The 23,294-nt window shown below is 42.0% G+C and overlaps 1 protein-coding gene across 2 annotated transcripts; it reads right to left on the reverse strand.

The window, feature by feature from the left end:
• Window positions 1-148: 148 nt before the first annotated feature.
• Window positions 149-23,289, reverse strand: GYG1 (glycogenin 1). 2 transcript variants are annotated; one of them, XM_039488643.1, is made up of 9 exons: window positions 23,177-23,281; window positions 17,987-18,110; window positions 17,694-17,829; window positions 15,542-15,644; window positions 14,852-15,026; window positions 14,401-14,563; window positions 7,356-7,482; window positions 2,899-3,118; window positions 149-996 (listed from the first exon to the last, which is right to left on the reverse strand). In XM_039488643.1, the coding sequence occupies exons 4-9, from the start codon at window positions 15,547-15,549 to the stop codon at window positions 811-813; spliced, it is 879 nt and encodes a 292-aa protein (XP_039344577.1). In that variant the 5' UTR covers window positions 15,550-15,644; window positions 17,694-17,829; window positions 17,987-18,110; window positions 23,177-23,281; the 3' UTR covers window positions 149-810. The 2 variants fall into 2 exon arrangements, with proteins under 2 accessions (XP_039344577.1, XP_039344575.1); XM_039488641.1 differs by lacking the exons at window positions 15,542-15,644; window positions 17,987-18,110 and having other exon boundaries at window positions 23,177-23,289.
• Between the last annotated feature and the right edge of the window lie 5 nt (window positions 23,290-23,294).

The following is a 23,294-nucleotide window of genomic DNA, read 5'->3' on the forward strand; positions in this document are numbered from 1 at the left end:
TGTGAATTTAAGATTTGGAATAGGTGTATCACTAACCGTACAGTTTAGTAGTCACCCATCTCTAACAGTCAGAACTTTGAAACCACTGCAGATTTCTCCAATATTTTACTTGGAATGGCTCAAGATTATGAGGTAGGGAAGCCAGAAATGCATCACGAGTTTTTTATTTTGCAATGAGTGCAATATTACAGGTAAAACTCAGTTTTACTAGTCCTCTAGTACACAGAACTAAGACATTCTACCATGCTGTATGTACTGTACATAAAAACCTGGTCAAGATCTTCAGTGTGAGACTAATACCGTAAAGCAGTGCCCTTGCTGTTAGAAGTTGTATCAAGTTTGTATGTATGCTAACAGTTTAGTACTAACATTTACAGTAAGGCAGTGTTGCAACCACTTCAACTTCTAAACAATCCCAAAAAATATAGGGTCTCCTATATAAGATAGCAAGCAAAAGGAGTAATGCCATTCAACTTTTAAGAGGTAAAGCACAGCCCTACAGGTTTAAAGGAATAAGTGTCAAGCCAGTTTAGTGCCCTGTTCCCCAGTTTTGTTTTTATTTTTAAATAGGCATATCCAGCAGTCTTACTTAAAAGGGAAGACTTCATGATTGTGCAGGTACAGCCAGCACAAGGATTTCTACTTTATAGCTTTTGCTCAGTTCTCACCTGTAGTACTGCAAAGATCTTCAGCCTGATGAGTTATCAAGCTACTAGGCAAGCTTAACTGACCATATTCAACACTTTCCTAGCTGCGATAGCTCTGGAACAAGTCCTTGTATCTCTGTGAACATCGGCAATAGAAGTGCTTCTATTGGAGGTAAGTGTCAAGTTTTTTCTTGATATTGTCAAAGGAGTCTGCTCCCATGTAGTCAGCCTGGCCTTGCTCCCACCTCTCCTTCCGTTCTTCTGAAGATTCAGCTGGTGGGGGAGATAGTGGCGAAGTTGGTGCTGCTGCTGAAAGTGACATGTGGGACACTGCCTCCGTAACCTCTTCCTGGAAGGAGAGCATAGTAAGTAGACTGTATAAGAGTTATAGAGCCTATTTCTAAGCAAGCAGTAGAGGGTGGGAGAACCAATGAGATGTTCTCATGCAAAGCAGCAAGCACAGTTTGGAAAAAAAAAAAAAAGCAGGGTTATACAACTTTCCTAGCCAAAAATAAAAATGAACAAATTGAGAAATCAATGGAGAACGCACAGGAAAGTACTGGTCAATATTGGTTTAAGTTCTTCATACCTCTCTACAGAAGCCACAAGAGAAAGCCAGAGAATAGACCAAGCCCGATAGCTGCAAATAGTTCATTAGAAAGGTGTAAATGGACAAGAGAAAGCATACTCTAAAATAGATCAGTAACTTTGGGCTTTGAAAGGTTGAGAACTTAAAACTACTATATTTTCTGTTATACTAAATTTAGTATAAAGTTACTGCAAAGCTGCATTCCATACATGCTATTAAACTCCATGTATAAGGTTAAAATAAAGATAAAAAGTTGCCTTAACCTATACTTTCCACTTACTCTACAGATGGAATCTTCCTAGACTAGCTTTTCTGGCTTCTTGTAGATGAGTCTGACTGAATCCCTAGAGATATAGGATTCACTTTCTCTCCCCTCCCTCCTATAGAGACTGTCAATACCAGCTTGTGGAGTGTCGCAGGAGCACTTCTAGTATGCCAAGTACTCTTTTAGTTATGCTTATAACTATCTGCAGCCTCAATCTGAGATGCATGAATATTAGTGCAGTTACGTTACTTCTACAGAGTAGCTTCTGAACTGCAAGGCTGATCACACCCATATATAATATCACTGTAGTGGTGACCATCATTGCGCACACAGTCATCCAGGGAGAGATCTTAACCACTGTATGAGATTGCTTGTTCTCACCTAATGTTCAGAATTCAGTTTTGTGATAAGGGGGAACCTCTAACACAGGAGGTCTCTGCTCAATCCTAGTTTTAATTTTAGGCCATTCAGCATCGACATTTTGCTCTTCATCAGTCTTTAGGGAGCATAAAATGGGGGTTTGCTCTGGCCAGTAAAGGGTGGGTTGCAAGATATTTCTGTATGGTCTTTTCTACTGAATAGAATCATTTCCAGAATATCTGGAGTAAGTCTTGATATTCAGTAAAAATTCGGTATTTTGTTACAAGACAAAAATCCTTTTAAAAAAGATAAGTGGGTTAATATTTCTGCAGCATTAGCAGAACTTCAGTACTAGAAGTAAACTGAGACAAAGTTTAGTCTCATAAATAGGTTCAAGCACTTTCCAACTTGGGATGTGCTGACTTTGGAAAGTTAGAGACACTTAGTTCAGCATATTTGGGAACACCTGTTGTAGAACTATTCGAATTTAATCTGGTGAGCTGCAAGCTGGTTAACAGCCAGGTAATTCCTATTAGTTAGTACAAATGTTAGGTTGCTACAAATTACTTAAGGACTTCAGGATCCTGACTCCTTGTTTTGTCATACAACGTTTGGGTATCATCTGTGGGGACTGACCCCCAAAACAATGAGCCTTTACTGCTTGAGCTAGAAGACGAAGTCTGTTCACTTGAAGCCAGTGAGAGTCAGGCCTCTGTATGTAGTTGGGGAAATTTTTTTTACCCAATTTGGTTTCTACACCATTGTTAGTAGTCACTTTTTCAGTAATTCTTTGCAGTTCACAGTAGTTATTTAGAAAGGGAGGTGGGTAAATAGTACACCAGTGACCAGACTAACCCAGTTATTTCCTCTGTTCTACTTTATTTCAAGCCTTAAACAAGGAGTTGAAGAAAGCTATGCTTCAATTCAATGGATTATCCCTGAAGCCTTCAGTAATTTGACATCTGGGATGGGGGAAGTACAGAACATCTGCATTTAGGATGTTTCAATGCAGGTATTTAAGAGATAAGATGACATACCGCCTTTACACCTGTAGTGGCGTCTTTAACAATTCCATGTTGTTCTAGTAGTGGTAAGATGTTGGTGATGAAGGTATGCCACCACATGTTGAGGAATTCTGGGTGAACCATTGTGGGATCACTTGTGTCACCTTTTATGCTTTTGGTTTTAGAGTCATATGTGTAATTCCATGGTTTCATTCTTCCTAGGAAATGCACTACTTTAGCATTTGAACCAAACCTGCCAAAAAAGGGAATTTGAATTAGATACTAGATGTCCAGGAAAAGAACATACATGATAGCGTTCCATCTCCTAAAGAAAAAGCTAAGAAATTGCAACTGCCTACTGGCACTGAAAGCATCACTATGCAACAGGAGAATGCAGATAGAATTCTACCTCAAATAGCTTATTCAGATTGAAAATAGCCAAAACCTAGTGGTTTGGGCCATTTCAGTACTTACAGCAGACAGTCTCTTGGTAGTTGGTGTCCATGAGAGCTCAGGATCGAACAGTCTCAAGCAGCAGTTGCAATCAGAACAAGTTTTAAGAGTGAGAGTTTCCACTACAGATTCAATGATCCAAATAGCTAGACACCATATACACTTAGCCTAATCAGCCATCAGTGACACGATCACTGGTTTTTTAGTCTTCAGCCCTACAGAAGGGGACGTTCGAGTTGGTCAGAATATCCAGCTTCAGAAAGCTTCTGCCACTGCAGCGGGTAGTTCAGGCATCCTAGAAGGATAGTCGGTCTCACCTGCCATGGTGAGACTGCATGGAAGTGTTTTAACGATTCTCCCTCACCCCCACGCCACCGCTGCCTCGACAAATTTCTTTCTTCAATTACATGGCTGTTCAGAACCCTTTAAAATCTCAGCTCTCCAGGTAGATCAAGAGTGTCTGATTACACTTAGTTTTTATGGAAGGGCTACATAAATCATCATGCAGCTACAGTGGGTGTACTTTTTAAAGTCCCTTTACCTTGCTAGTAGTAGTCTAGTAGGATCAGAGACCCCACCCCAGTGAACTCTTGGTGTTGCACTGCTATAGAGCAGAGGTCCCCAACGCGGTGCCCGCAGGCACCATGACACCCGTGTACTGGCCGGCAGACGAGCATCCACCCAAATGCTGCCGACAAGCTGCGTCATCCAGAGGCGTCGCCACCGAAATGCCGCTGATTTTCAGCGGTGACACCTCTGGATGATGCAGCTTGTCGGCAGCATTTCAGCCGTGACGCCTATCGATGTTGCCGCTTGTCAGCGGAATTTCGGCGGATGCTCGTCCGCCCCCATGGTCCTCCGTGGCTCGTCGTCTGGTGCCCGCCAGATGAAAAAGTTTGGGGACCACTGCTATAGAGTTTGCCTCCACTCAAAGTATGAGTTAGGGCTAGTCTACACTGGCAACGTAGTGTAGTCAAGGCAGAGCGCTGGGAGAGAGGTCTCCCAGCGCTCTTAAAAAAAACAAAACACCTCCACAAGGGGCGTGGCTTCCAGCTCTGGGGCACTGTTTACATTGGCGCTTTACAGCACTGAAACTTGCTGTGCTCAGGGGGGTGTTTTTTCACACCCCTGAGCAAGAAAGTTGCAGCACTGTGAAGTGCCAGTGTAGACAAGCCCTTAGAGTTTCTAGCCCTTCTGGTTGCAGAAGAAGCTTTCTATCAGGAACCTAATCAAGTAGTACACTGTCTTATCAAGTCTGCAGGCAGAAATCTTCCCAACAGTGAACTGCCTCATTTTCATTTTAGTGAAAACTTTAAATCAGTGGTTTTTGATATCGATATTCCCCATTTCACTTCTGATCATGTCAGCGGAAATCAGATCATTCAACAAGCCCAGGTTACCGTGCCAGATGCCCTGGCTCTCTCCTCGGCAGCTGGGAAATGCTCCCAGTTTCCTCAGCTCTTGGGGTAAACATAACTCCATTGAGAAAATATGCAGCATTTTAAAAGTTTAGTGTTGTGTGGTAGTTTAAAACTAAATTTTATTAAATTGTATGTTTTCATGTGTCAACATATATGTCTGAAAGTGATGTGAGGCTGTATGATCAGCAGGAGGAATCTTGCTGCCAGAGTTTAGGTCAAATTCGCTGTTAAATACAAGGAACATACAAGAGATTGCTTTGAAGAACGTTGTTTTCAGGCTTTAAGTGCAGTGCCTGAGAGGCTAAAGGGATCAGAATAGATGGCCAAGTTTAGTTTTTAAGCTAGTCAAGATCACTTTAATGGAATTAAGCAATTCCATTTTGTCCTCTTGAGGACAATCTTCCCTCAATTGGATCTGTTTCAGAGCAAGTCTACACTACAGCACTACATCGGACCTAAAGAGAATAGAAACAAATAATGCGCTTTGCACATTCTTGTCTTTTGTTGTTTCTTTTGCTTTTTTGGTGGATTTCTTTTTTTTTTTTTTTTTTTTTTTTTTAAGATAAGACTTGCTAGCTAGCAAATCTGTTTCTGTGAAAACTGATATTTGTTTGTTAACACTGCTTTGCCCCCTCAATCACTACCCAGGAGGCTGTGGCTGCACAAAAAGTGGCTACATGTAGCTATGGTGGCCACATTTGAGAAATGCTGGTTTAGGCTGATCCTTTCTGTTGTGTGAATAAGATTAGACTTGTAAAGGAAACTGGTCTTCTACAATAGTGTAACTAGCACATTCTATGCATTCCTGGATTGTTCTCTGCTGCCACTCATTCTGGAATCAGTCAGGATGAAAGTGCCTTTATTTTCTATAAAAAACTGTTAAGTATGTTCAAATGAATTGCAATCACTAGTTGTATTCCTCCCCCCACCCCTCAAAAGCAGGGGTACCCAGCATGTAAGACTTTCTATGCAGGTGTGAATCTTAGCCTCATGGTACGGAGACTCTGAAGGGTTAGATATTGATGTCAGAGTAGGTTTAAAGTTTGGTTCATTACAACTATTGAACTGTGTCTAGTGGATATAGGCATCTACATCAAAAAGATGTTCATCTAGAATGCCTACTCTGACAGCCCATGTGTTACTTGCAAAATCCAAATACCACTAGCTTTAACAGCTCATTATGTGCATCTAACTCCGTTCAGTCTGAAGGAAGTTTTTGCCTGGGCCAGGCAGATCCAGCTGACCTCTCATGGCAAAACAAGGTCAATTATAAAAGGTTTTTTTTTGCGACATGACTAATCTCAGGAAGGGAGTAGCCGAGGAGACTATGGTGTACATCACAATAACTTTCAGCTTACTGAATGCTGTTTATTCTGACTACTCAGTAGTGAGTATTCACTCTGGCTTGCATGTATTTCTTCTTAAAATAAGTGTTCTAATTTTAACCTGACAATATTTCAGACGTTCAGATCACAAGACATGGTTTGAACTTGAGCCAGCAACAATACTGCTTATGTTAGCTGCTCCATTAATCTCTAGCAACTTGACGTCATCTAAAGATCAGTTGGCGTTTTCATGCAATTGCTCCTCACTTGCTTTTGAAGCTAGCAGTTAACATGGCCCAGTTGTAATAAAAAGATTGTAAACTGCAACCATATTTGAATAGTTTTACACACTTTATGCTGTAACAGTCCTAGAGTTTAGATCAGAATTAGGCTGGTAACAACGCAAAGTACCATTACATGGGAAAAACGTTACCTGAAATGGCAGGGAACTGCGGAGGCGTTGTGCTCAGAAGGACAAAAACAAACTTTGTTACTTGCTGCCCTAGGAGCTGGCTATTGCAGGTTTAGGAAGATTGCTGTGAGGTCGAGTGTAAGCAACAGAGGAAAAACCTCATGTCTGATGACACCCAGGTCTGTTTATTTGCAGGATACATAACATGATTGTCTCTGCAGCACTTTTGTTTTGAGTCAAATATTTATGCCACCGATGACAGCCCCAAAAAAGGGGCAACCCAATAACCATGTTTGTATCGTGATTAGTTTTAGTAACAGGAAGGTCAAAAAAGGAGGAGAGAAATTATAATCTATATAGATGTTGTCACCATACCCAGCCCACATTGTCTTGGGCTAAACCTCACTCAACCAAACTCTTTAGCAAGGACAACTGCAGTGCAGATAATGCCTCTTTGGTCACAGTAGTATACCTGTGATTAAAAGTGTGTTGAGTTGTACTCTTGCAATAGAACAGGTCCTTGGCAAATGCACCTATCCTAGGTAAATTAATTCAAAGAATGAGCTGCTGCCACTGACCGAGGTAGTTTAGGCCACAGATGTGTAAAGAATACTTCTATTTTAGTTTTTTAATTGAAATTAAACCATTACCTGGTTCAAAGTGAAATAAGAGCTTGCACTAGCTATCACATAGCCTTCATTTGGCCTAACCTTGGATCTCCACACTGAAATTGAGTCAAAGAACTGATTTTATACAGCCTTATCATCATCATCTAGTAAGAGATGGGTCAGCTTCACAAAAGCTCTAGTAAATTTGGCCCCTATAATAGCTACACTAGATGATGAATAATTTTTCTACAGGAAAGAATGTTGAACTTACGCTTTAAATGCTGGAAGGTAGGAGTATAGAGAAATGCTGCTTAAGTTATAAATAAATGGCAAGTGTTTGTTGATATCTGTTGTTGCCCAGCTGCTGAAGAAGGTGTTTAATAAGCCCTGGTCCCCACCTGAAAGGGAAAGATGGAGAGTTAGCAGGTTGCATGAAAATGATCAGTATTCCTGTTTTAAGTTTCTTCACTAAATCACTGATTCAAGACTGAGTTTAATCATGTGAGCTAGCATACCTAGTAGGAACCAGCAATACAGTAGCATTCTATTTATAGAAGTTAGAATTCTTAAACTATAACATTTTCACCCTTGGGAGGGCACATTAGCCCTCTTCCTCTCGCCAGGGGCAGCTATAGATTTGTAAACTTAGGTAAAATAGCCTAAAGTATGACTTATCAGAAGACTGCCAAAAGCTTAGAATCCCTACTGGTATAATTTACACGTGAACATGCATTTGGTCTTGCATGATGCAACTCAGTTTCCATTCACAACTTGAAGTTGAGTTAAATTGGAGTAGTAAACATTGGAAGTGTCAGATTTGTTATTCCAGTTGCAGTGAGGCAAATACAGTAGACTAGATTACGATCTGTCATTCCAGATTTACACATGTAACCAAGACAACTCTGACCGCTGGTTGATTATCAGAGGCCCACATGTGGCTCAGCAATCCTGTACATAATGAGGCTGCTTTTTTGACTCAAGGACTGATTGGTTTGTTAGAAGCAGTCTAGGCCTTAATTACATTTTCTGAGAGATGTCATACTAGAAGTCAACTATATTAAAGCACCTAGTTAGCTTCATAAGCTTATGTGAAACTAGAAGTTGTGTGTTTCAGTTGATGCCTGCAAAAAGTGTTCAGACACCCATTTTCAATGTAGGCTAGTTTACAACAGCAGAAGTCAGTGAACAATAGCCTGGATGCAGAGCCATTATGATGTGTGTTTTCCTAAGAGACTTGGAATGCTGAACAGAATGTAGGAATTTGACAAGAAAGTGGATTAGTTAGAGAAACTGGCTTTGCTTGTGTTGTTCACTTTGACATTTGTTCTCTACTTACAGAAACAGCCTCAGCACTTTTCCAGACCAAGAACTATGCAAGCCCCCCTCTAACTGGGCCATTTCTGTTTTAGGACATGATAGTACTATTCTGAATTTGATCTTATAATGTTGGTAAAGAGTAGACAGCTTTGACACACAAGTGAGATTCCTGATGTATGCTTTTGGATTAAGGTAGTATTAAAATTACTACATTATTATTCTCCCCCCCACTGTTAGTATGACTAACAATTCCACTATATTTATTCCAACCAGCCAGGGCAAAAAAGGTGTATGAGAAACCAGACTATCACTTGTCAGAATGAAATCACCACTAGCAGAGCCAAGAGGTAATATATAACAATTCTGAAGACATCAGGGCAGTGTTTTACTATTAGCTTTTTGCCAAGCAGCCAATTGATAGAGCAGTAAGTTAGAAGTGACAGGTATAAGGCCCTACCAAATTCAGGGTCCATTTTGATCAATTTCACAGTCATAGGATTTTAAAAATAGTAAATTTCATGATTTCAGCTATTGAAATCTGAAATTTCAGTGTTGTAATTTAGGAGTCCTGACCCAAGAAGGAGTTGTGGGGGATCCCAAGGTTATTGTGAGGGGATGACGGGTGGAACTGCTACCCTTACTTTTGTGCTGGTGGTGGCACTGCCTTGAGAACTGGGCAGCCGGAGAGCGGCGGCTGCTGGCCGGAAGTTCAGCTCTGAAGGCAGAACTATCGCCACCAGCAGAAGCAAAATGGCTTGGTATGGTATTGCCCCGCTTACTTCTGCGCTGCTGCCTGCAGAGCTGGGCCCTCAGTCAGAAGCTGCCACTCTCCAGCCTCCCAGCGCTGAAGGCAGCAATGCAGAAGTAAGGGTGACCTGGTATAGTACTGCCACCATTCTGCGCTGCTGCTGATGGGGCACTGCCTTCAGAACTGGGTGCCCAGCCAACAGCTGCCATACTCTGGCTGCCCGCTCTGAAGGCAGCGCAAAAGTAAGAGTAGCAATACTGCAGCCCCCCCTAAAATAACCTTGCGACCCTCCCCACAACTCCCTTTTGGGCTAGAGACTCAGGACCCCCAATTTGAGAGACACTGGTCTTCTCTGTGAAATCTGTATAGTATAGGGTAAAGCCCACAAAAGGCCAGATTTCACAGGGGGAGACCAGATTTCATGGTCCGTGACGCATTTTTCATAGCTATGAATTTGGTAGGACCCCAGACATGTGGGATAAATTTGAGAGAGCACAGAAACTAAGTGAATTTGTCATCTGATGTTAAGAAAGCTCTTCCAAGTCAAGAGAGATGCAACTATTACTATATATTGGGAACTTGCATGTCTTTATTTTGTAAGACTTCTACCGTATTAGAAAGTCTCTCTCCATATTCCTATGGTGTTCTACCAACTGAACACATCTTAATACAGTTCTGTTACAAAAACAGTTTGAAGTAGAGGAGCCAGACCTCTCATGTTTTGTGTTTGTCTGTAAGTTTAGACTAAGTGATTCTACTATCCTGAGTGATTGTTTGGAATAGATTTGCATGTAGGCATAAAGAACAGCTGTATGTTTTGCATCATAAAACTAGTTCTCCTGCATAGTACAGGTTACTATATTCTTCCCAAACACCATCATCCAATACTTCCCCTCCACTGCATGTTCTTCACTCCTTATGTTATGGACTGTTTGTGTCCTAGTCTTACCGAAAACCAAGAGCCCCTCCAATCCCACCAAAGTGGAATGCCAGTTCAAGTTAGTATTGTATAATAATTGTGCAACATGCTACTATAGTTGCAGGTATAATCAATATTTTACATATACATGTTGGTTTAGATCTAAAACTATTAACTGCTAGAATACCAGCTTGAATTCCAGGCTAGAAGAAAGTCTAGTAGATTATGTAACCTACGGAACCAGTTTCCCTTGCACTCTTCTAAACTATAAAATAGGCAGACTTTTTATTCTAGCTAGTCTTGCTTTTAAATTTAGAAGTTTGCTAGAAACACTGAAGTCTTGTCTAAGGCAAGCATCAGACATTCCAGTTACGAAGTTCAGTTTCCCTTCTCCCTCCCCATTAGATACAGTAGCGTGGACCAAGATTACTGCATCATGTTATCCTAAACCTTTAGGGCAGCTGAGTTCACAGATAAGATCAATTTGTTTTCCATTTCTGGGAAATGACAAACTAGTAGACATTTTTAGTCAGTCTTACAAAATAGACATTTTGACTACTTTGTAGTCATGTATACCAATATTTGAGGCAAGCAGTATTATAGTGGAAGATATTTTCACAAACTTCTTGGGAGCCTAAGAAAGAATTAGTATCCAAGAGTTGTGACCACTGTGTGCTGTATTAAAATATTCAGCAAGTCTTATGGCCACTGACAATTGCTTTCTTACTGTAGAAAGTGGCACAGAGTTAAAATGTAGTGTGAATCTTGTTTACCAGGGTGGAATGCCTGAGCTATATTTTCTTGTACCCTATCCCTTAAGGATTGGTGTTCTGCTGACGATAGCTCTGGTGAGCAGATATGATCACAGCAGAATGGCATGCTACTGTAAGACTTTAGCAGTGGGCACGTGCAAGCTTTTTTAGGATGACAGAAATTTAATAAAGGCTCCTGTTTTAGATAGTGACTGGTCTAGGAGTATAACAGACCCAGTGGTGGAAACAGTATGAATAGAGTTAAAACATGAACAGTGCTTGTCCACTATCCTTATAGGTCAGCCTTAGGCTTGCTTCTTTTTTTGTTACTAGATTCAATTCTTATAACTAGGTCTGCAAAAAAAACAGCTTTTTTTTTTTATACATTATACAATTACATCAAAACCTACTGATCTAATAATGCTTATGCACAAAGTTTAAGATGGTACAATGACATACACCACTACCCCGCTGTAACACGACCCGATATAACACGGGTTCGCATATAGCGCGATAGCAGCGGGGCTCCGGCGGCACTTTAAAGGGTCCTGGGCTCCAGCTGTTGCAGGAAGCCCGGAGCTCTTTAAATCACCGCCGGAGCCCTACTGCTGCTACCCCAGGGCTGTGGCAGCAGGGCTCGGCCGGCGATTTAAAGGGCCTGGGCTCCCTGCAGCGGCCAGAGCCTGGAGCTCTTTAAATCAGTGCTGGAGCCCTGCTGCTGCTACCCCGGGGCTCCGGCAGTGGGGCTCAGCCAGCGCTTTAAAGGGTACGGGGCTCCGGCTGCTGCAGGGAGCCCCGGGCCCTTTAAATCAGTGCTGGAGCCCTGCTGCTGCTACCCTGGGGCTGCTGCAGTGGGGCTCAGGCAGTGCTTTAAAGGGTCCGGGGCCCTGGCTGCTGCGAGGAGCCCTGGGCTCTTTAAATCACCGCTGCCCAGATATAACGGCATTTCACTTATAACGCAGTAGGGATTTTTGGCTCCCCACAACCGCGTTATATCGGGGTAGCGGTGTACTAACAATTTGTTTCCCATGTTTAGGAGTGAGATTTTTGACAACCACATTAGAGTCCTTATCATAGCAATAATGTAGGTTTTGCTTTATAACACTGCTCCTCAACTTATTTACCATTGAGGGCCCCATATGCAGCTCTCTAGTCTGTGTTGTGTGGATGCGGCCCACATAACACAACAAATACTACCTGTATGGCCCTGAGGCTGTCACATGGGCTGCAGCTGCGTGCTGATTGAGCTGCAAGTGGCTCATGGGCCGCGGGTTGAGAACCGCTTCTTTATAAACATGGGACTAGCTGCATGTTGGAAGAATGCTTGAGTTTAGCACTCACTGAAATAATTTGGGACAGACAGGCTGGTTAGTAGCACTTTTAGATCCTTGGCCATTGTATCATTGTCAGTGCCATCAGATGAAGTTATTGTCTGACCCCAAAGAAGCACAAACATGATTTATTCTGTTAAGTTTATTATGTGCTACACTAGTTGCTTTATCAAGCTCTTTATGGCTACACTGGGGAGTTTGCATGATCGAGACTGAAGTCATAAACTTCCTGTCTGACACCAGTTTGTCAAGCTAACCTAATTTGAAATAGTATTTTATGATATCTGTAGATTAGGAAGCTATACTATTCTCAGGAAGAGTCTTATGCTTAAAGTGAACCACAGCTCCTCTAAGGTTTTAAAAGGTACTACCAAGTTAGTGGGAGACCAGTTGTCAGGAATTTGTCCCAACTAGATTTGAGAGGTATTTCTTGATACTAAATTAGATCAAAAGCCTGTTTACTCATGTTTTTACATATGCCACAGGCATATTGCTTGACTGCCATTTTATAACCATGTCAAACAAAATGCCTATGGCATATGTAAAAACATCAATGCAGTAGGACCTAAAGTAGAGCCAAGTGACAACATGGGGTTATTCAACCCACAGCCTTGAAGTTATCCTTTTTGATATGCTATTTTCCTCATGAACATGAACTTAATGCAGCCACATGAGTCCTACATAAATACTAAAAGCAGTTTCTAGTAGCTGATTAGTCTAACTTCAGTGTATTCTTGTATGGCTGATAAATCAGGTAATTGTGTACTTGCGTATCTTGTAACCAAGTTCTATACTCATTAGCACTGGCTGTGATTAATACATCTTCAGTCTGTAAAGTTTCTTTTTACTAGAATTCTAATAGGGATTACCACTGACTAATTCAAAGGCTAAATTCCTGCTTTTTATTGCTGTTGAGGGCTAAAACCTGAGTACGGGCAGAGTTTCTTCACCATTAAGTACTACCTATGGCAAGTCTTACCTTGTAACCCTCATGGTGATAGTCCAGTTTAGTTTGCTGGTCCACAATGTAGCAACTGTATGGGATTTCTGGACTGAACCAGAGGCCCTTTTTTTGGCATGTCCAGTTATTCAGTGAGGCAGCAAATTCAACTGTACTACCAACTTACTTGAAAATGGTGCTTCAAAGGAAGTTAACACAGAGGTCATCTACAATCAGAAGGCCACTTGTAGAATCTCATTTAGCCACCATTCTAGACTAAGGGGCCCATTAGCAGTACTTGCCAGAATGAATATAAAAAAGCAAGTAACTGCCTGGGCCAGGAAATTTACTCCTGGGACTATTAGGTCTGAACTCTCTTTGGAGATAAGAAGCCTGCAAGACAGTTTGCTACTCAATCAGCATAAACAAGGTTGTTAAAACTAGTTAGTAACACCAGAGATAACCCGTGCTTGCCAATAGCGTGTATGTGTGTTACCAAGCATGCTCAGTACAAGCCAAGCAGCAAATGGGGGGAATAGGGAAGGGGGAGGAGCACATGACCCTACATGCTTCCCCACACGCATTGCCTCTGAGTAATACCACTGTTGTCTCCATAGAGACAAATCCCCCCCCCCAACCCTTTTCTTTTTGAGGAAATGATGCTACTGATTAATAAAAACACCTAATTTTACTCAGCTATTTGTCTAGCTACTGAGAGTAGAAGAATATGTTTCAGAATAAATCATTTCAAAAAGCCACTTAGAACAATCCAACTTTGGAAACATCATGTTCACTTTATCTCTAAGGATATCCACAAATGATTTTTGTGAAAAGTTGAGTTGATGGGAGCTTATTTTCACTGATTTAATCAGTAATGACCAATATAATCAATCCATTAGTGACTAGTTTGTATCTAAAATGCAGGATACTGGATTATAATCTGAAGAATGAAAATTTTTTTAGTTGAGAGCTACAGAGAAAGTTTTGGAAATGGCTGTTTAATGAGTCTTAAGTGGGAAAGGTAGGCCAAACGAAAGTCCCTCTGAAGTCCATCTAGGCTTTTAATACAAGATAAGCTTATTAATGTTTGATGTTAGATTTCTGACTATAATGAAGTCAGACTCAATCTATAGGAGTCCATGCATATGCGTTTCCTGTAAACATGAGTACTCTTTCCAATGAGGTGCTGGAATTTTAGAATTCTAATGTAAGTGGTGTCCCCTAAGGCATGCTCATCTGAGACATTCCTCCCCTCCTCAGCATTTTAAACAATCTAAAGTCAAATATTGGAGTTGGAGTCAATACATACCATCAAAGCTGCCTTTCTCTGTGGCAAGTTGTAACAGATGATTGTATGTTTCAATGGAAGGTCGATAAACAAAAACTCCAGAATTAAAACAGTCTGGCCAGCCTGGATCTGGTGCTGCGGATAGCTCTTCTTTCTCAAAAAGCTCATCAATATTTGATAAAACCTAGTTGTAGGGGGGGAAAAATTGCTTTCTGTTTTCTAGGCTTTCCAATGCTTCATAGCATTATGTTTTGTTGATTTTGCCATCCACCCCAAGATATGAAGGTAAGTGTTCATATCAAAGGTCTCATTTTATGGAGGACAGCTTTGACATGGATATGCCATTTACAAGTTGTTTTGTAGGCTTAAGAGCACTTCCCTGCATACCAAGTTACAGGTCCCCAATAAGAAAAGATTTCTATTGCAAGCCACAAGAAGGAACTGTATTCTGAATAGCAAATATATAACTTACCATTGTGTCTGCATCCATGAACACACATTTTGAATACTGAGTCAGTTCCCAGCAGTGGAGTTTTGTTAGTGTGACACCCAGCTCTGGTCTTTTCATTAGTGCTAGATGGGCTGAATCTCCACTGTCCAAGACATCTACCAATAAGATTTCATCGAAGACTTTTTCTAGCACTTTCCTGTGGAAAGTAGTAATTGTTGATTTATTTTTGCAAGATAGTCTTTCCAATATCCCCAACCCCAAGATAGTTTTGTATTGCCTAGACTCTTAGTGCACAATAAGGAGTTGAAGCCTAGACTGTCTTGTATTTAGTCTTTTATTTAAACAGGTGTGCAAGAGTCTTGTCAAGTTTCTAGCATAGAAATACCTTAGTTACCAGTTAGTGCTCCTGACTGGTGCTGGAGTAGTAGCAATGAAAACTGAAACCCTGTGTATATACACAAGTCAGGCAGATCAGGTCTTGTAGTTTGAGCCTCCCACAGAGTTTGTCTCAGCCAGACCTGAGAACACTGCCTCTTGGTGAGGTGACAGACTATTTTAAGCTTATAGCTAAGAAACAAGAAGCTATTAGACTGGTCTGTGCAGGACTCTGGACAGCAGCTGAATCCTGAACAGTTCTTGTTGACCTTTTAAAGCCACAAGGAACAGACCCAACTGCTGCTAGTTTATCTAGCTCATCAAGAGAGTGTTTACTTAGCCATGGCTCTTCATGTGGCACTGAGTGCAGTAGACTTCTAGGTAGTTTAGTTTACTTCCTTTTAGTTGGAAATGGTCTCTTGGAGCAATGTTGTGTCCACTGTAAGTGAAAAGCATCATATTAACTCTGAAGAGCTAAACTGAAATAAGATATACTATGAGTTCTTAAAGCTCTTGGCAGTTATGCAACTCCAGTTTTTATCATCGTTTAGTCTACCCACTAAAATTAAACATCAGTATCCGTAGAGGTATCTTGATTTCTACAGACTACTTTGAGGGACTAATGCTTATGGTTTCAGATTTCTTGACATTTTACGTTTAATACCAGTAGTGCAGGTTGGGCTGGACAACCCATAAGTGTCCTGAGTATTTTGAGCTGCTATCAGGGAGTTAAATTGTATATTTCTACAAGTTGAATGGTCTTGAACTACAACCTTACCCTCTAGATTGTCAATGGTTGTACTTTAAGTGATATTCAATACTATTATAGTCCCAGGGGAAGTTAAAAAAAATTACTTCTAAAATATACACGAATATTGCAGATCAATAATAAAATCTGCAAGTTCTATTCATGCCACATTCCAGTGGCTGTCCAAATAGATTTGTTTTAATTGTTATGTTGGAGTTTGTACTTTCACGCCCTCCTCTTCAGAAGGAAACTGCTAGCCTGGTGGACAGGAAGACTATTCATCTGAATAGAATGCTGTTGTATAAGTGAGGCACTAGAGTTGAGAGCCTTGAGACTGATTAAGTAGCCCATTTTGTGTTAGATAGTAGAGATAAACCTGGAATCACCTGTCATTATAGCAAGCAGTATTTGGCCAAGACAGCTTCCTGTGGATTAGATAACAAGGATCATGTAACTAGTTCAGCTAGTTACTTCCCACTCCCAAGTTCAAAGGGAAGTCATGGCCTGAAGTTAAACTCTCATCTAGTCAAAGACTTTGAAGCTCTGTTCCATGCCGAAGTTTAGGTTTTTTTGTAGCAAAGGCTTGTTACATTAGTATATTCAATGACAGATAAGACTGAGAAGCTCAAAGGATGAGCTATAGCTTGCCTATTTCCTGCCTTCATGGGGAATTTAATATGAAAGATAAGTATTAAAGTTTGCAGGGATGGATGAGTTGTTTCAAATTTGAAATGCTATCTAATTTACTTATGACCTCTGTTACTAGATTATCCAGGTGCCTCAGCTTTTGATGCATTTATCCTCAAAACACCTATGAGTTAGAGAGTCTAGTTTCCCCCATTTTACACATGGGTAACAAAGGCAGAGAGATTAAGACTTGAACAAGGTCACAAGAAGCCTTGTAGAAGAGCAGGGTACTCAGCCTTGATCTGAGTGTCAGGCTAGTGCCCTAAACTACTGTGCCATTGTGCTAGGCAGCAAAAGAGAACCTATCTTGAAGAACCTGTAGTCTAAGGCTATGTCTACACTGGAGATCTTACAGTAGCGCAGCTGCACTGTTGTTAGCTCTCTAATGTAGCTGCTCTATGCCAATGGGAGCGCGCTCTCCTGTCAACATAATTAATCCACCCCCAATGAGTGGTGGTAGCTGTGTTGGTGGGAGAAACTTTCCTGTGGACATAGTGCTGTTCACGCTGGCGTTTATGTCGGTGTAGCTTATGTCACTCAGGGGTGGTTTATTCACAGCCTCGAGCAACATACGTTATATCAACATAAGTGGTAGCATAGACAGCGCCTTAAAATACAACACAGACAAGGGGTAGGAGAGGAAGCGTTCTCTCTATTTTACTGATGAAGGGATGCAGAGAAAGATTATACGACTTGCCCAGAAAGTCTGTGGTAGATCCAGACATTGAACTTTCATCTGAGTCCCAGACCAGTGCCTTAACCACAAGACCATCCTTTCTCTCGTTGGCTAGTGGATTAAATTTAGCTATTTGTCAGTCTCTTCAGTGTACGATTTGTCAACCAGTATGCTCTGACTGGATAGTTTATTGCTGAAAGCAGCAAGTGTATAGAAGCTCATGGAATACCGATTGGCATCTACTGTCCTTAGCATTTTGTAATATTCTGACCAGCTTTAGAAGGTCACTACAGAGAGCTTTCATTTGGGGGTTAAAAATTATTGCAACAGAAGCATTCAATGAACAACTAGGTGAAAATATTCATGAAGTGACATACCTCATGGGAGCAGAGACTTGAGGCGTTATGAGCACAGTTAGTTTCTTTATTGTTCTGTGGTGTTGCAGAGATGAACCCAAGACCAGTGCTCCTTTAACATATGAGTCATTCGTAGCTAGAGTCACAAAAGACTGATCTTGAAAAGGAAGAGAAGTTGTGTTAGTATTCACATTTAGTTTTAAATCGAAGTGTGCTTGCTAAAATTATTCAGCTCCACCATAGCATTTCACGCCAGAAGGTGCTAGGCAGAGAGTTATGTTGAGGAGCCTCAAAAGAGTAAATAAACCACTCACTGTGTTTAAGATCCCTTGTACATTAGTAGGCATGCACAACATTTATGGAAGAGGTTGGCACAGTTGAGGTATGCTACAGCAACATGTCCTGATTAGATCAGCCAGTGTATTGACAGACATGGTCCTAAATGTAGAAGGAAGCACATTCCATATTGTGTGGAGAGAAATCCAACTGCCACATCCAACCCTCTAGTTTTTATCAAGTAGAAGCTTCATTCTAGTTTACACTTTGGATACAACTCAGCTAAGACCTGGATGCAAGTTCCTCATCCAGAAGGAACTCAAAATCTACACCATGGACTGCTAACTGGGTAAGTAGGTATCAGTTGCAAATGTAAGGTGTTTTTGTACTGGCCAGCCTGCAGTATCTGTCTGCCAGATAGTACTACTTTAGTTTTAGTGTCAGTCTCTCAGTAAGGTGTTTAAAACTGAATATTCAGGGAGTTGTGTTAGTACATTTGATATTTCACTCCTGCTGTAACATGGGAGATCTACATATTGAGTAACAGTATTCTGAAATTCTATAAGAACTTGCAGATTTGTTTAGCAAGACTGTTGCAAAACTACAATGAGAATGCAAGCTTTTAATGGGAAGTGTCTTGTTAGCTTCTATCTAGTAATATGAAAAGGAGTGAATTACAACTTGAATTGTGGCAACAGTTAAGCTTGTAGGAGTTACTTACAGTGTTGTATTTCACATTGTTCTCTACCATGAACAATATCTGGATTATTATAAACTACAGTAAGACCATCCATCTATCCATCACTCTGGTGCCCCAACCATCTTAAATACACTAACATACCCCTGTCATTTACCCTATATCAAGTCAGGTGACTCAGCAACAAGAACTTAATTTAAAAGTGATGTTTAGCTAATGCATATTTTAGCTGCCAAGCTATCTCTACCAATCCTACCATAGAATCACTATTGACCAAACAAATTTTGCAATTTAGTCATGTTTGTGCAGTTGACCTATCCTTTGAAGGTTAAGATGCTTTGCAAAGAAGCATGCTCACAGATTTCTACGAAAGTTGTTTCCAAGGTGGATGAATAAATCAGATTTTAAATCAACATTAAAGTTTTGGAAATAAACCTATTTAAAATTAAATTTGAAATAAGAGACAACCTAAAACAGCCTAAAATTAAAATTAAATTAAAAAAATCTTAATTAGTACATATTTGCTGCCAAGTTTTAAAGAAAAAATGCATTGAACTGGTGAAAATCACTGCCTAAAAACAAGCACATGTAACCAGGGTATCACATGCCAAACCAGCTCTTCACAGAATCATACATAATTAGGGTTGGAAGGGACCTCAAGAGGTCATCTAGTCCAACCCCCTGCTCAAAGCAGGACCAATCCCTAAATGGCCCCCTCAAGGACTGAACTCACAACCCTGGGTTTAGCAGGCCAATGATCAAACCACTGATTTAAATCAGTTTAAACCACCAATTTCAAGTCCACCCTGGTTGCTTCCAAGGAAGATGGGTAGCTGTGCTGAGAACTGTGTTTACTGAAACAAGTTTCAGAATTTTTATTTTGCTTTGAGGAGATTTAGCTAGATTATATCAATTTAGTTCATATTTTGAATGATACTGCAGGTATTTTTAGAGCAACAAGGTGGGTGAAGTAATATCTTTTATTGGACCAACTTATGTTGGTGAGAGACAAGCATTCACAGAGCTGTTCTTCGTGTCTTTTTAGTAACCAGAGACTTCTGAGCACCTCAGGTGATTGCACATTTTACTTAAGTGGTCACCATTTATTTTATTCTATATTTAAGAAATTTGCCAGGGCAACAGCTTTGACACAAACCTCTAAGGTGCAACAAGCTGAGGTAGACTAACGCTGTCAAAGGGCCACAGTCTTGCAGGAGTTAGTTCTGCACAGAGAGGCCATGCTTTTGGAGTGCCACGTGGAGCAACCCTGTGGCAGGTATCATTCACTTTCCGCAGTCCACAATGCAAACTGCCGATTTATGGAGCCATCCAGAGAGTTGCCGGAGTGTGTAGTGCATATTGCTGTGATAGTTCTTATGCAAGAATGGTTGAATTAGAACCTGAGGTCTGCAGCTATGTCTTAGCCTCAAAATAGCAACCGGGGATTCTTCCCCCCACTTCTTCCCTGCAACCACCACCACGCCTTAAAATTTTAGTGGAAAGTTATAGTAAATTGGCCACATTAGTTATGAAGCAAATTAAGATTCTTATTGCAATCAAAGCCAGCCCTTGCACCTGAAATGAGAGTTCACATTTAGCTTCTATCTAATATTGCAACTATTTATATTTTTGCATTAAAATTTTATGTGGAGTCAATCTTGACTAGTGTAACCAAGTTGCTGTAGATGAAGAAACTGGTATTAATCTCATAAGGGTGGGCCACATCTTTAATATTACAAGTGAGATGTTAAAGGGTCCTCTTTAAGGCATACATATTAATTTTTTTTCCAACTACAGCAGCAGTTGTCTATATGGCAAACTGTAAGCCAGGGGTAGGCAACCTATGGCACGCGTGCCGAAGGCAGCACATGAGCTGATTTTCAGTGGCACTCACACTGCCTGGCTCTGAAGAACTATTTTTCCATTCTGTCCCCAAGGAGCCAGTATGAATGCAGAAGTTATATAAATGGCTTGCATGAACTGTATCAGACAAGCAAGTTGTTAGTGTCTTAAGCAGTGTAAACATTCCTCTAGTAGCAAACACTTGTGTTCTTGTCCCTGGATTTGCAAGTTACTCTTCTCACTTTCCAACTGAATGAAGAGTTTTGCCTTGAAAAGCTAAGAATTCACTAGGCCTGACTCAGTGAGCCACTAGTCTATTACACTTAAAAACAGAGATTGTACAGACAATACTAGTCTTACAAACTAGTGACTGCATCGCTTGTGCCATCATTCAAACTAAAGTCTTTGTCCAGATGTTTTCTAGGGTACAAGGCTCTTCCAGTGATCTAACACCCTTGTTGTTTACTTGTTAAGACCTTTGCATGACCTTTTTGAAACTGCATTTTCAAGTACCACATTGCTGGATTTACTAGCCTAACACCACTGAGCAAGACAGGAAATTCTTAGAGTGGCCAATGTAACATGTATGAGGGTTTATGGTCAGACTGAAACATTAAATTAAGGTTGAGGATGAGCAACAGAGAAAGCATGGGGAAAGCTAGAAATATAAGGCAAATCCCTTCTGAGTTACTTGATAGTTTTGTTCCCTTGGGACAGCAAGGCTTTATTTACTTTTGCTTAAGGGAAGTGTGGTGCTGGCAACCCCTTCAGAGGAGGGTCATTTGACATGGTTCAAGTCTATGCAGTATGAAACAGGACATGTTAGGGAGGGTACATTCCTTATTAACACTACCGAGCACCGAGCCTAGATGGTTATTATGCTTTGTATTGGTGTGGAAGATTCAGGCCACTTCTTTTAAATTTGAACACACAACAGTTATCAGAAACAATGAAGTTGCTCCAAACTGTGCTGTCAGCGTTGTCAATTGACTTTTTGGTAACATCCTTCCATTAACTCCATCCCCTAGCTATCATTTCTACCACCCTCCTCCCCCCCACTTTGTTCTATTTATAGGCTACAGCCGCTGAACAGGGGAGTACCCTTCACACACCTGTCAGAGAGGTACTGTGGACACGTGCAAATCTATAGCCTGGGCCACCTGCTTTACTTGCCTGAACATAAAGCTTCTGACTCCTACCAAAAGGTTGTCTTGTGTGTGACTGACCTGTTACTAAGCAATTGTGACTGGCCCAACACCTTCCACATATGCCTGAGGGCACTATATTTACAAGTCTATGCTTGCCCTTTGTTTCCATTCTAGGTAATTTCTTTTTGAGAGGGAGGAGTTCAGACTGAGTTTCAGACAGTAGCAAGTTTTAATTCTGCAAATAAAAGTTCCATTAGAATCTATGTAAGAGCAATAGGGGCATCTGTATGAGCTGTTGGAAAAAATGCAAGGAAAGTTGTTTAAATAATTACCAAGAAGTGTATTTAACTCAGACATAGCAGTACTAGTACTCTGAAAGCAAAACTGACTTCCTCATTCCACTTCTCTTGGCCTGGGCCATCAGAGATGACAGAAGATCATCTATACGTGGCAAGTTTTAAGAAAATTCTTGGGATGACAAGTGTTACTAGGAACGATTAATAGAGGTTTTGAATGGACAGCGTCCCTTCAGCATTTGAAAGGCAGTCAAAGGAACATCTTTCGACCTATTTAGAAGGATCTCCGTTTTTTGTTAGTTGCACTTCTCAGAGATACCTGCTATTAGGAGAGCTAATATTATTATAGCTGAAGGATCAGAGTTGTTAAATTTCATGCAGTTGAGAGTACCTGGTCTTGTCAGTTTCCACCATGTATAGGGGTGTTACGCTGGGCGGCGGCGGCGCGGTCTTTAAGAGCACAACACAAGGAATTTGCCAAGGACCCCAGGGACAGGCACAGCACTAGAAGGTGGCTTTAAGTCGTTTTAGGGCAACTAGATTTCGAGTTGTCTTTTTTTTTTTTACATTTAAACTTGAGCTGTTTGACAAGCCCCGATCAAGAAGCCGAACAGGACTTTCACTTCCTGGAGATGCTCCCCCTGGATTCTACTTCAAGGCATAGGCGTCAGGTCCAGACCTGACTTCCCACCCCCAAAGTTCAGGGCCAGGCCCATCTGCTCTGTAAGTACCGTGCCCGGGAAGCTGAACCAGCTGCGTGCACACGGGGTAGGGGTCGCCCCAGCTCCTAGACCTCCTCCTGGGGGTGGCCCGGGGTGACGGGCAGTGGCGCTGCAGGGCCCGGGCGGGGAGGAGATGCAAGTGGGGGCGCGCGGCTTGTCCAGCCGGGCAGGAGACGCGCCCCTCGGCCGGGGGGCACCGGGCCAGGCAGGCAGCACAGCTACCTAAAAATAGGAGCCGCCATAAGCAAGCGAGCGCCGGGGTCCGCGCTAGGCCGAGCTCCGCTTCCTTCCTGCTCCGCGAGCCTCCGGCGGCAGCTCCCGCTCTGGGGGAGGGCGGCTGTCCCGCTAGCCGGCCCGAGCCGGGGGCAGCGGCAGTGCGGGCAGGGGCCTCGGCGCAGCCCCGGCCGCAGGAGCCGCCCCCGGTCACGCTCCCGCAGCTCCGTCAGCATCGCCCAGCCGGGCAGGGGCTGCGCCGCTCAGCGCCCGCGGGCGGGCGGGCCCGGCTCGGGCAGGGCGCACTTACCAGCCATGGTGCCGGTGCTGCTGCTGCTGCTGGTCCCTCCGCCCCGGACAGGTGCTGCGGCCGCCGGCTACTCGTGAGCCGCTGCCGGAGCCGCCGTTTATATGCGGGCGGGCGGGCG

The sequence above is a fragment of the Mauremys reevesii genome, linkage group 9 (genome assembly GCF_016161935.1).
Source record: "Mauremys reevesii isolate NIE-2019 linkage group 9, ASM1616193v1, whole genome shotgun sequence".
NCBI lineage: Eukaryota > Metazoa > Chordata > Testudines > Geoemydidae > Mauremys > Mauremys reevesii.

What these genes read in the sequence shown, in the direction of transcription:
- GYG1 (XM_039488641.1), bottom strand. An exon ending in CAAGTCTCTGCTCCCATGAG is followed by an intron (nt 15,027 to 17,693) that starts GTATGTCACTTC and finishes TACTTTCCACAG; the next exon opens with GAAAGTGCTAGAAAAAGTCT. An exon ending in CCACTACAGGTGTAAAGGCG is followed by an intron (nt 997 to 2,898) that starts GTATGTCATCTT and finishes CTCTCCTTCCAG; the next exon opens with GAAGAGGTTACGGAGGCAGT.